Source organism: Anser brachyrhynchus, assembly GCF_964034855.1.
Source record: "Anser brachyrhynchus genome assembly, chromosome: 2".
NCBI lineage: Eukaryota > Metazoa > Chordata > Aves > Anseriformes > Anatidae > Anser > Anser brachyrhynchus.
The window spans coordinates 27,634,562-27,648,590 of record NC_137695.1 but is presented as its reverse complement, the minus strand read 5'-3'; the positions used below and the strand labels follow the sequence as shown (position 1 = coordinate 27,648,590).

The 14,029-nt window shown below is 35.9% G+C and overlaps 1 protein-coding gene across 2 annotated transcripts in view; it reads left to right on the top strand.

Moving 5' to 3' along the window:
* The window catches only part of COL28A1 (collagen type XXVIII alpha 1 chain), a 65,139-nt gene extending 51,386 nt beyond the window's left edge, over window positions 1–13,753 (top strand). For both annotated transcript variants that reach the window (XM_080579974.1, XM_080579973.1), the window contains 10 exons: window positions 448–516; window positions 5,428–5,496; window positions 7,115–7,195; window positions 7,285–7,320; window positions 7,524–7,560; window positions 7,894–8,448; window positions 9,698–9,879; window positions 10,448–10,664; window positions 11,111–11,283; window positions 12,137–13,753. In XM_080579974.1, coding sequence (XP_080436100.1) covers window positions 448–516; window positions 5,428–5,496; window positions 7,115–7,195; window positions 7,285–7,320; window positions 7,524–7,560; window positions 7,894–8,448; window positions 9,698–9,879; window positions 10,448–10,664; window positions 11,111–11,283 — 1,419 coding nt within the window. In that variant the 3' untranslated portion in view covers window positions 12,137–13,753. The remainder of the gene's footprint in view (window positions 1–447; window positions 517–5,427; window positions 5,497–7,114; window positions 7,196–7,284; window positions 7,321–7,523; window positions 7,561–7,893; window positions 8,449–9,697; window positions 9,880–10,447; window positions 10,665–11,110; window positions 11,284–12,136) is intronic.
* Window positions 13,754–14,029: the final 276 nt, after the last annotated feature.

The following is a 14,029-nucleotide window of genomic DNA, read 5'->3' as shown; positions in this document are numbered from 1 at the left end:
CACCATGGTGGTTTGGAATATATGTGTACGTGGCGCACAAGAGCTAATGTGCCTGGCAGGTTAACTTGCACTGGGTTTTACTGCTCTGGCCCTTTGTGCATCTACTGTTGGGTTGCCTTTGTGATTTGGAGTAATTGCACAAAGCTGTTGCATAAAGTCAGTTTCTGCCCCGGAAACCTGTGAAAAGTATCACACTGTTTCATGGGAATATCTTAGTCTTTAATTATTTTGAGCTTAATTGTTCCTTTACTTTCCTGGGAATTTGCCAGGGATAATTACTAAAGCCTACAGTGTGAAAATGTAAACCAAAGAACGATCAGAACTAGAGTCCTTAAAAAGGTTTTACTTTTGCTTGCAGCAAATTTGAGATTATTTATTTAGTGTTCCCAGGAATAGTGTTTATCTCCTAATTCTTTTTTTTTTTTTTTTTCCCACTGACTGTCATAGGGTATTATGGGACGGGTAGGCTTGCCTGGTCCACCTGGCCTGCCTGGTGAGAGCATACAAGGAGACAAGGTAATCCAGTTCAATATGATAATGTGTCCAATTTCTTCTCAAAACTGTCTCTTCAAGGAGTTTCAAGGAGTCTGTTTTTCTTCCTGCATAAATTCTGTTTGCCACTGAGTCAGTGAACTCCTGCAAATATTCAATGTGAATTTAAGTTTCTTGTTCATAAGCTGTGCAAAATTTAGTTGTTGACTTTCAGTATTTTGGGTACCTGATTGATTGCTCTCCTATTTTACTTGTCGCTACAAATATATTTAATCTGGAAAAAAAAAATCTCATCTCTGTCACATCTTATTGATTTACTTGGATTTAAAGCAGTGCCCAAAGAAAACATCTAGAGCTTGCTCTGGATGCCATTATATAAAGACAGTAACAGAGAGCTACCATGTTTTGCCAAGAGAAGTCAAACAACACATAAATATAGAAATATAAAAGAAATTAGCTAGCCTCCCACATCCTCTTTAAACAGGTTTTTACTCACCTAGTTTTAGCTAACTATAACATCTCTCCTTTCAAGAAGAATCACAAACATGGTAGCATATTGTCAGCATTCAGTGTTAATAAAACGTCTTTTCATAAACATGGAAAAATTAAAACTGAAACTGGACGCTCTAGTGCAGAAAAACCCAAGTACCTCCTATTTCTCATAAATGAATGCTTAAATTTGATCATATGATTGAATATTTCCCTGGATCAGGAGAGTTGAGCTCCACTCTTCAATTCCAGGTTATTAAACCACCCATGATTCAGTAAAAGGAGCACTATTTTAGCTGGGTTGAGAAAGATGCCTCACAGTACTTCAGCAGGTTGTAGAAACTGAAGCCACTGTAGAATTTGATGACAAAATAGGTTTTAATTGGAAAATACTGGCATGCTATAATAAGTAAATAAAAAATCATAAAAACATACATTGTTGGCAAAGTATTTCATAGGAGAACCTTTCTTTGGTTCAAGGTGGAATTATTCCATACAAGCTTTACCAGGAAAGCACCTACTGCTTCTTTGTTTTGCTCAGTACTCACTCGGATTCCAGCTTCAATGTCCTCCAGCTGTCTACCCATTTTTATAATAATGTTAAATCATTTCCCTTTTTATACAGCAGAGAGCTCTTTCCTTTTTCACTGTGTTTTATAGCATAAACACTTACTTTACCATGTTCTTTCTTTTCTCATTATTATATAAGTCTCTTCAACAGATTCTGATTTATCATGTCTCAAGACTTTTCTAGACAGAGATCTGTACATGGTTAGAATCATCTGGCAAAACCTTTGGGTTTGATCTCTTTGCAGTTTTCTTCTATTTTAATCATTATCAGTAGCTGCAAAGATACTAGGTATTCTAATGTGACGATATACAGAATTTTTTTTTCCCTTCTTTTTCTTTTTTCTTTTTTCTTTTCTTTTCTCTTTTCTTTTCTTTTCTTTTCTTTTCTTTTCTTTTCTTTTCTTTTCTTTTCTTTTCTTTTCTTTTCTTTTCTTTTCTTTTCTTTTCTTTTCTTTTCTTTTCTTTTCTTTTCTTTTCTTTTCTTTTCTTTTCTTTTCTTTTCTTTTCTTTTCTTTTCTTTTCTTTTCTTTTCTTTTCTTTTCTTTCTCTTTTCTTTTCTTTTCTTTTCTTTTTTCTTTTTTCTTTTTTCTTTTTTCTTTTTTCTTTTTTCTTTTTTCTTTTTTCTTTTCTTTCTTTCCTGAATCTCTGAAGCCTGTTTACACTATTCTTGTGGCAAATAGAAAAGTTTCTGCTATTTCTATATGTTTTAGTGGTATAGGAAAACAATTTCCTGCCTGGCTTTAACAGAAATTTCTGTTGTGTTCCCAGAATCAGAATGTGTTCCCAGAATGGGATATATTTTTTTAATTCCATGGGTATGTGAGGTTTGTTATAAAAGCAATTTGCCATTCTGGGCAGAAATGTTTCATCAGTCAAATGCATCTGACACAGGAAAAAATATACAGATCATATACTATTTTTTCCGTTCCTGAAGAAAGATAAAAGTTAGTCAAAATATGCTCAGTGTCTATAAATAGATAAATAGGTACACATACAGCTTTGGATGTTAACACTGGTGCTGCTATGAATATTATCTGTCAGTACCTGTTTCCTCCATATGCTTGTTGAGCATCTATCATCAGCCCTTGTATCTCTTCACAGCCATGTCAGGTTTCTTGTTTTTTTGGCCACTCTTCATCACCTTAAAGCTGCTGTACTACTGAATTTGAACTATCAATAGCATTGCAAGTATTTTTTTACATATACATAGAGCCCTGTCTGAATATGGTAAGAATGGAATGTTAGAAACGAGATGGATTTCAAGTAACTTTATGTTGATATCAGCATCCACAGGTCTTCTTTTTTATGTTTGGTTTCCTTTTAAAACCACAGTCTAGACATTCTGAGATCTGCACTTAGTTCAGAGAATGACATTTTAACATAAAAGTCTACTTATTGATCAGCGATCTAGCAGGATATTAGGGCCAGGCATCCAAGGGTACATTTTTACATGCATATTGCTTTAGTTTTTAGTTTAAGACTGATGGTCAAATTTGAATTTAATTATTTACATAGATTGAACTGGCAAAGTATTAAATATTTTAGAATTAACACTGTATACTTCTTGTTTTGTCTCTAAACATTTAATTGTGGCATCTATGATAAATCCTTTCTATATTGATGATTGATTACACAAGTAGTGGAAGCAGGATTTGGTTCTGCAGCTGGCATTTTAAAGGATAAAACCCAATTACGTGTCTGTGAGAAAGGTATGATTTTTTGTAGAACTGTGGGTTTCATTCAATTTTCATTGTCCAAACAACATCCTAACAGTGTCAAGCGACTTTAATAAATCTATAGTTTTCTTAGATCTGACGTTTATTGTTATTGAAGGACCACTGGAATACAAAGCAGATCCTAATTCTGGTTCATAGGTGTGTGCTGTGTAGATCTGCAAAAAGGTTAATCAGGCAGTTCTGTGATGAGTAGTTAGGAAAGGCAGTCAGTCCCAGTGCTGGACAGCTAGCATTGAAAAAGGCTGCTACGCTTTTTCACTGTGTTTAAAAGTCATTTACATTAACAACCTAGGAAGCACAATCCTGCTAAAACGTGCCTTAAAGTAAATTAGATTAAATAGTCACTGTATGTTCCTACGACAATGCCAGCTAAACTGTCTCAGGCAACCCACTGCCTTGGTAACATTTCCTCTTTGCAGGAAATTCCTTTCTTCTTCCCTAGTGAATCAGCTGAGCATTTTGCTGCAGTGCGGTTTCCTGTCCAGTATCCAGGGTCTACATAGCAGTGTCTGAATTTTTGCTTTTGTAAGAAATTGTGGAGTGGGGAAATGGGAGAGTTGTGCTTCCAGAAGCAAGAGGCTGATGATTAGCAGGTCAGTGATATACAGGGCTGATGAGGAGCAGAGGATTTTAGCTCCCAGAGCTGGGGCTAGTCAACCAAAGAGGCTCCCATAGGGCAGAGCTCTATGGGCTCTGTGGAGAGGCACATCCCAGTGGAGATGTGAAAGGAGGAGTGCGGTAGGTGCCTTCACCTAGCACAGGGCAAGGCCACAACTCACCTGTGTTCAATCAGAAGCTCTTATTTCAGCAGGATCTCTGTGGAATTCAGGATTTGACCAGGGAAAACCACTCATTGCCCGTGACCCCTAGTATGCTGCCTCTTCTGGGAAGCTGTGTCTCATATCTGACTCCAGATAAACTCCCAGCTCATGAGAGCCAGGACCCTTGAACCATGGGAAGAAAAAGTGTCTGCCTTGGTGGTGCATCGTGTAGCTGCTTCTCCACCTGCAGAAGACCCTAAGCCCCTGTCTAGCCCCTGTCCAGCCCAGCAGAAATGCTCGGTGATCAGTCCATCCGCCCATCAAAGGCACTAGTGTACCTATGGTAAAGGCTGGAGTCTTGATAAATTTGGAAATATATTTTTATATTTCTCTGCCTGGGCAGTATAGCCGCTCTAAGATAATACTAGTACAAGATGCTTTAGAGAGACACTCAGAGAGCTGTTGACAGAAAAACTAGCTAGCCTTGTACTGGGCTGTGCAGAAGCTTGAGCTAATATCTCATGTGCTAGGTTTGGTACAGGTGATAGCTGACGTCATTGATACTTTGGTACCTGCACAGGGCACTGCTGTTATGCTGCAAACGTGAATTTTGGTGAAGCTTTTATATATCAGGGAATATATTCCCCTCTAGCTCTGGTAAAATGTAGACAGTATTTGATCTGAAAAAGATACTTGTTAAAGAAAACAGGACAGTTTCTGGAACCCATATGATGTGAAAGATTTTCTGTACATATTTCCTAACAGCTGTGTTTTATAACATGCTGTATGCCCACCTTCCTGGCATGAGCGTGCTTTTCAGGTCTGTGTGCACACAGCAGGACATACAGAACAATCCTTATAAACAAATTTGAACTTTGTAGCCAGATTGATAGTGTGTTTGGAAGTGTCATCAGAAAGCTGTTCTTCTCTCCACATTGAGATCGGAGTTCTCAAACAAAAATCTCTTTTCATTTACTTAAGATCAGAAAAACTAAGTCAACCCTGAAGAGATTCTGGGGGCTACGACTAAAGAACTTTTGTGTTGGACCTGGTTTTACTACTTGTAGACAGGATGAGTGAGGTCTGAACCTCATTGCAGTTACTTTTGTCTTTCACCTGTGTCAGTGAAATGACAACATTTTGTTTTAATTAAATTGGAATAAATTGTTGTATACTTCATGAAGGCTTCATGTACATTATGAAACATACTCAACTGCCTATCCCTCCAGCTGCACACCGCTCCTGTCTTGAAAATTATGTTTCATTTCATAACACAAGTATCTGGCTTTCTCTATGATGCAGAATGTTACAAAGTGAATAGATAATGCATGGAACTTAGTTCTGTTTTCCATTAAAATTTCTTTCCATACTTTATTTAGGGAGAAAAAGGAAATCAAGGTTTTCCTGGACCAAAGGGTTCAATAGGAATTGGTATTCCTGGACCAAAGGTAAATTTTAAGCTTGCAGTAGGAAAAAAAAAAAAAGTGGTTCTTTTTTTTTTTTTTTTTTTTCCCTTTATTGGTTATTTGGTGTGATAAGTCTTTGAAGATAGTGGGCAAAGACATTGCTTTGTATAGCTGGCAAGGTAAGTACTTAGTACTTATTGTCAGCTTTGGAGTCTGAAAATCCCAAATGTCATGAAGGACCAGGCTCTGAAGTAATACCTGGAATAAGATTGTACCTGTTACCAGGAGAAGAATATTAGTAAAATTATGTATTCAATTATCTTCAGATATTTTTCAGGTATTACAAAATGTTCTTATATTTGGCAGGATTTGACAATTATATATATATATATATATATATATATATATAAAACAGCACCCCAGTGTCAGTCTCTCAAAATGCTCAGTTTTGCTGTTTGCTATTAATAAAGCAGAGTTGTCACAGATGAAAAGGAATAGTTTAGTTCTGTAGGAATTTCATCTACGTATTTTCCACTGGATGTGCCAATTACCAAATCAATTTATATGTAAGAGAATACCAGCATCACCACAGCCAGTAGATCGCATTTGCTGTCCCTTATGCTGACATTAACTTTGATGAGGTTAAATACTGCTCACAGACAAATAATGGAAAGAAATATTGTTTTCTGGATATTATGATTTTGTGAAAATAGAACAGAAAGTGTCCTCCAAGAGCTTACCTAGTGTAGTCTGATTTCCTTTACACTATGGAGGAGCTATACACAATTTTCAGGTTTATACAAGTTCGAATAAGATCTGAATCAGACTCAGAGAGTCAAAAGAGTTCCACACAATTGATGGCAATCATCATGGCAAATGCTGTAACAGAGGAAATATCTGTGTGATGCCATTCTCTGGTAGTAATGAGGCATAATATCAAAATGGAGAGTACTCTAGTTAAAAGTCCCTAAAATTTAAAATTTCAAGTGAAATGTAAGGTGGTCAGTAACTTTCAGAGAGAAGTAAAGAACTGTCCTGCACAATCACCTTCTTGAAGAAATATCTCATTTAGATCCTGAATGTTTTGATGGTATATTTAATTCCTGCATTATCTGAAAACTGTTTCTCAAAATGAAGTAAAGTTGAACGTGGAAATCAAAAGGTCTAGTCACTTGTAGAAAAAAAGTGCAAAATTTGCTTCTAAATGTGAAACTGTGTTTTCCATTGTATGTAACAGTCCAAGCATATCTCTTGCTCTCATCTTTGCAAGTTCCCAGTATTTCATGGGGGTTCTGCACAAAGCTGGTCTGAATTTTCAATACATTGGCAGATTAGAAGCAGTTAAGTCTCTCCATAGGTTTGCATTAGAATTCAAGACAATCAAAGAAAAGTAAAAAAATTATATAATCTCAGCATCAGTGTAAAGATGTCTTTACTTCTCACTCCTAAATTAAGGTAATTTTTCATAGAAATTTCTTGAAATGTTTATATCACCAGTGTTGCTTTCTCTAAGATGCTCTGCTTCACGCCTACACAATAAACCAGACACAGGACAAAACTCAGAAATTTAATCCTGAAGACCAGTTGAACCATAGCTCCAACTCTTACTACCACCAATGCTGGAACTGTGGATGTGTTTAATATGACTGTTTTCAATTAGGGAGACTATGGAGATAAAGGTGATCCAGGAAGCAAAGGTGCCAAAGGAGAGATGGGAGATCCAGGACCTCCAGGACCAAAAGTAAAATATATTTCACACTACTTAATTTTACACAATAGATATTAGACAAACTTGGATTGTGTTAACTATCTCACTCTACACATTTTCAGGGAATTTGGGGAAGAAAAGGTGAACCTGGTCTTTCGGTAAGTATATACATGAAGTAATTTAAAAGTTAGATTATTTTTTTTTTGAAAAATACTCATAGTTTATGTGATATTAAATAAGGTGATCGGGGGTGTTGCATTGTCCACACTTTCATAAGTAAATAAATTAATAAATTTAAGCATTCTTAAAACTACAACAACAAACAACAAACAAAAACAAATTAATTAATACTCTTTTTCAGAGAGAAGAAGTTATCAGACTTATCAGTGAAATATGTGGTAAGCATTCGAGTTCGAAAAAAAATAAAAAAAAAATCTAATAAAACACACTGAATTTATATTGCCTGAATTGATTAATCTTCTGCGTGCTTGTGTGTAAGAATACCATTTATGTGAAAAATGCTCACTATGTTTCCAGAGCGATAATGGAAGTAGTTTAGTCCAACTCTGTTTCTATTTCTCAGTACCAGTGACTATAAAATCTGTTTCTAAGTATTATATAAATTTATTAGTTGAGTTTTAACTGACTGTAAATCTGATATTTGACTTAAATTCGTTTTTATAATCAGAAGATGTTTTCTCATGAAATACCTGAAATTGTTATTCTTCTAGGTTGTGGTATCAGATGCAGAGTAACACCGCTGGAACTAGTATTTGTCATTGACAGTTCAGAAAGTGTTGGACCAGATAATTTCAATATTATCAAAGCTTTTATGAAAACAGTCATTGACAAGGTTTCAGCCAACCATGCTACAACCCGCATTGGGATTATCAATTTCAGCCATAGAGTGGAGTTGGTGTCTTCTCTGAAGCAATACACAACCAAAGAACACCTGAAATCTGCTGTTGATAAAATGCCCTACTTAGGAGAAGGCACATACACAGCTTCTGCCATCGAAGAAGCTATTAAGTTATTTCAGGCAGCACGCCCAGCAGTGAGAAAAGTTGCTGTGGTAATAACGGATGGACAAGCAGACAGTCGTGAAAAAGTACAACTGGATGTGGTGGTAAGGGAGGCCCACGCTACAAATATTGAGATATTTGTCATTGGGATTGTTCAAAAGACTGATCTCCACTACAAGGATTTTCTGAAAGAAATGCAACTCATTGCAACAGACCCTAATGAAGAACATGTTTACGAGATAGATGACTTCATGACACTTTCAGGTAAAAGAAACTATGTTTGTAAGAGAAAATCTGAAATAAGCAATTAACAGAGTTTGTCCTTTCCCATAGCAAGGCAAGACAGCCAGTACAGGCTCACTGAATGGCAGCTTATGTATGTCGTTTGGATGCAGCTCGTTTTTCAGTGCCCCTTGTTCTTTGGCCAAATGAAACCTTTGCCAAGCTCTTACCTCTTGCAGAAACAATAAAGCACAATGTACAGCAATTTTCACAGCAGAGGCCCTCTTTGGGGCACTTTTTACTGAGAGCCAGCACCAGCTTTCTCTCACAGTGCTTTTGTGCTGGGACACAGATTCCTCCCTGAGAGAGGTGCAGATTTCTTTCCACCTTGGTGCAGTAGCTCTGTCTCTTTCTCTCTGTCTTTCCTATGGCTGTTGTACTCTGTTGGTGATTTGTCAGTCTTGCAGTCCCTTTACCATCTCTTGTTTTCTTCTGAAAGCCATAGGAAAAGCTATGCTTTCATCCTGATTCTAGGGAAGAGATGGTGGAGGAATACCAACAAGGAATCTGCTTTATTCTCCATTATTCATTTCAAACCAAGGCTTGAAAAATTATCTGGCCACAGCTGGAATCAGATCAGAACACACATGAAACCTGTAATGACCAATGGAAAAAAATGTACTTTGGTCTAGACTAACCACAGACTAACCCTATAAACTGTATTTATCCTGAGCATAAACTCGTTTTGCTATGCTGAGCCTGTGGATGGACTTAGGCCTGTATTTAAGGCTGATGCCTTAAAAAGTGAGAACAGAATCCAAGCTACACTTCTGGTCCCAGCTAGGATTAAAATTAGGGCTCTGGTTCTGGCTCCAGAATTCGACATAAAAGACATCCCAGTCGGTTTATTTATTTGTTTGTTTGTTTGTTTTGTGTGTGTGCGTAAGTAGAAAGTGTAATCCAGTTTTTCCTTCTTACAAATACTCTTTTTTTTTTTTTCATGCTGTTTTTTTCTGTAGACCAAGGAGTTATGACTTAGGCTTAAAAGGGGATTTTGGTACTTTTATCTGTTGTTTCTTAAAAGAACTAGAGGTTCTTAAAATGAAATAATTCTTACAGTGCATTACTTTATTACTTCTCATTTGAGTTTTGACATAACTTCAGAAGACAGTGTTTCACAAATCATTGTCATTGAAGATTTATGGTTAATACTGCATTAAAAGCTTGTGGAGAATCACTGTTTTTTCTTTATTAGCCTTAATACATTTCATTATTTTGTTAATCTTTTCAGCTCTTGAAAATAAACTCTTCACAAAAATTTGTGATAATATATCTGAAGTCTACACCAGAAAAGAAGATGTTCTATCTCCATCTCCAAGCCCAGAATCTGAAATACCCACTGAAGTTAGTCAGTTACCTAGAATGACAACTTCAGAGACTTATATGCCCCCTACAGAAGGAACTGGTTACCCAGTAAGTTATCAAATATTTATTTAAATTCATACACTATTTAATGCACCATTTACAAGTCTTCTAATATGTGAAGAATGCGTCATTTGGCTGTACCAAAAGATTTGAAGAAAAATTTTAAAGTTAGATTGAAATTATTTGTTTAGAACAGTTTGCAGAAGAGGGTAATACTGTTCCTTAGTTGCAAAAAATGCCATCAGTCCTCACTTTTGTGTAGTTCTGATTCATCTTAAAAGTGATTTGGAAATCCTGCAGATATATTCCCTGTTTAGGAAGATAGTGTGTAAGGCATTTATTTATGTGAAAGTTGATTGTTGGTGCAATGTTTCTCATCATGGTCACACATTTTCAGCCCTTCAGTATTGTTTCGCTTTTCACATTGGACTGTAATTCTAGGATTCTAAAATTATGGCCCCATACTGAGTAATCACTAAAACAAGGTCTGAATCCACCTGCCATTATCGCTAAATAACATGTGTGAGAAAGACTATTACTTTCCTACTTAATTCTCTTATTTTTTTTCTTCTTAAGATAGAATTTTAAGTTACCAGATGTTTGATTCCTTTTGCAGCTTAGTCCACCACAGACCAGATATACTGAGGCACTGCCATCTGCTCAGGATCACACTGTGACCACTTCTGTTCACAGAGAATCAAAATTCCCCCCACTTTATGACGTAGTTGAATCCGGACCCCACAGTCCAGTTGCCAATCCTATGCTCAATGTAACCTTTGCTGAAGATCGCCGCCTAACAGTGTTGCAACCACAGGTAGCATCAACTCAAAAAGGTAAGTAATACTTAACCTGACTGTTGGGTAGCAAGTCCGTAACAAAACCAACCAACCAACAAACCCTACCCAATGCAGTTACTGGAATCATAATTTTGTTTTTCTGGGTGCTCTGGCTGCAGATACCACACACACTGAGAGCCAGAGTTTCAAACCTAGATGACAACCTTGTGTATCATTGTGCTTACCTATTTAAATACCCATTTGAGTCCTGTATCTGAATTTAAGCAGTCTCATTCCAAACTGATCCTGTGTTTTTTTTAGACCTGTTCATGTACTTTGTTAATTGAAACAGAATTTGGCTACAAATTTGAGATGCAAATATATTCTGGGCACTACAAGAAAAAAAAAAAAAAAGTAAAGGATACTCTAACTACAAAATGAACTCTTAGGATAATGTAACTTATCCCCAGAATCCAAGCTAACTTTTAATGATATACTTTCAGATCCAAGGTGCTTGGAACCTATGAAACCAGGGGATTGTCGAGATTACGTGGTAAAATGGTATTATGACAAAAATGGCAATTCTTGTGGCCGGTTCTGGTACGGAGGTTGTAATGGTAACAACAATAGATTTGAAACAGATGAAGAATGCCGAGAAACCTGCATTGATGAATAAGTAAGTTGTCTTCACTAGGTCCTCCTACAAGCACCTCTTTTCCAGGCTAAAAAGATATAGTCTCCCATACTATGTGATACATACATATCATATTTTATACCTTTAATCAATCCTGATGATTTTTTGAGATGGTGGGAGCAAAAGTGCACATTGCAGTCATGGATTAATACAGTGACACAGTGAGGTTTTCTACTTTGCTCTTTATTCCTTATCGTACAGTTTCTAACGTTGTATTTGATTTTTGACCATTACGGAGAATGGAGGTGATGTTTTTATAGATCGTAATTCCAACATCTCATTTATAGGATAAGTTGAAAACCCATCACATTGTATGTGAATTTAAGAACATTTTTCTCATGTGTATTACTTCACATTCATCAGCATTGACAGCATTTTCACAAAATTTGTCACCTCACTTTTTACTGTCTTCTCTAGATCACTTATGACCATATTGAGTAGGACAGGCCACAGCATTCGTCCTCCAGTGACTTCTTTCCTCTGGCAATTTATTCCCTTTCCTTTGTTTTCTTCTTCTCATCACTGATTTATAATTTAGAAGACTTTACCTCTTAATCCAATAAAACTTTCCTTTGGTGAGGGACCTTATTTTTGGAAATCTGAGCAGACTGTATTAACTGCCTTAGGTGCATGTGCTCAGCGAGTGAGGCATGGCCTTCAGAGAGTTTCGTTATCAGTAGTGCATAACTTCCTTTACGAAAGCCATATAGCTCCTCCCTAGTAAATTTTACTGAATTCTATATCTCCTCTTTCAGTGCAGGAAAATTCTATTGAACTACAGCATATTTTTTTCTGAATGTTTCAAGAAAATTAATCAATTCCTTATTTCTTCTAGAAATGACTGCCATTTGGAGTTTTTAAAGCTGGGAGTTCACGTGTATTGAGGATGAAATGGCTGAGAAGAATCCAAAACCTGCGTGAACATGAATATATTACTGCCACTCTCCACTGCTCTTCCCATTATGGTATTCACATTAACTAGATTCCTGTATAGCATGTTATCTACAATACCATAGGAATAACTTTATTACACACACACACACAGAGAAGAACACAACTTTTCCCTCCACATTTATATTAATTTGGTAATACTACATGTGGCAAGGATTAAAATTTATTTTAGGATTAAAATATCAAAAATGTTTACACTCAGCATTTAATGACAGAGGTCTCTTGTTCTCTTGGAAGAATAAAATGTGCTCTCATTTTAAACAAGAGTAAGTGGCTCCTGAAATTAGTGCTCTTATTACAGCATTTAGTGCCATAAATTAAGATAAATTACAGTACCTCATTTGAATGTAAATTCCACAGCTATAAGTAATTCGAATTTTTGTTGTTGTTGTTTACCCCATTAAAGCACATTTGGATTAACACCAGTACAATCTTTTCACTTGTCAGGGTAGGACTTTCATTGGGAATTACATAAAACCCAGGATTCTTCATGTCCTTTGTATCAAGTCTGCACATTTCATTTCTCAGGGCCTCTGTGTTAAACTAAAAAAAAAAAAAAAAAAAAATTTTACACTTTAATATATGCTGTTAAGTTTTTAATATATGCTATTAAGAAAAGCACTGAAAGATGTATATAAATATTTGCTAATATCCTTTCTACTTTTAACCATAACCCTAATAACCCTATTATTAAAACTGAAAAATATCATCATGTGATTAAAATAGAAAGCAACATCTGATAAAGTCTGACATTCGTACTCTTTTGCAGACAGAAGAAAAAAACCAAACACCAACAAACCTTAGTATCTACATAGGCATTCTGGACAGTTCTTGATATGTTTAAACAATGCTTGTACAACTGCTACCCCTCCCCAGGTAACCAAAAGATGGCATATGCCATGCAAAATGAACTTGTTTACAGCAGGTAGGATACAAACATTATTCCAGGGAAGGAAGTGCATGAAGTATAGTTTAAAATTTTACAGCTTTTTTTTCCCAAAAATCTGGCTTTGTTAGTTTCAAATTAGAAAATAAAAAAGTGACAGCAGCCCAAAACAAGAAATCCTGCTATTTTTATACTCAGAACTAATATAATGATCACTCCAAAAATAAAACAAAACAAAACAAGCAAACAACAACAACAACAAACAGCCCTGAGGGCACAATTAATTTTGGTTTGCCAAGGAACAACACAACACAAGGACAGGACCTTGAAAATGAAGGGATTCAGTGGCGTAGAACAAAAGCTGAACAAAAAACTGTTGAAATCAAGAATTATTTTCCTTTCACAGAAAGAAATCTGAACTAAAATTTGACACAACTTTAAATAAATCTGTTTCGGGTTGCTTTTTTTTTTTGCTTTTTTTTTTAACATCAGAAGAATAAATAACTTCAAAGTATGTTATAAATGATATGGATCTTCTCTTGTGATAAATAATACCAGCTACATATAGAGCTGAAAATAACCAGTGGGTCAAATAAAAGGTTTCAAGCAAATAAACTGCCTACTCGTGGTGCAAAAAGATCCTGGGAAGAATCAAGCTACTGCTCAGTAAAAAAGCCCATGCTATCATACAGAAATATCTATGCACTGGAGACCTTTAATAGTGAACAGATGTGCAAATATAGTCAGCAAGAGAGGAATAAACACAAAGTCTAGTGGAACAGAAGAGCAAGAGGAATAGATCACAGTATTGTTTTCAGATTTGCTGGAAATGGTAGATTCAAAACTTAAAAAATACTAAAACGTAACATTAATATACTGTTGAACTTTGAA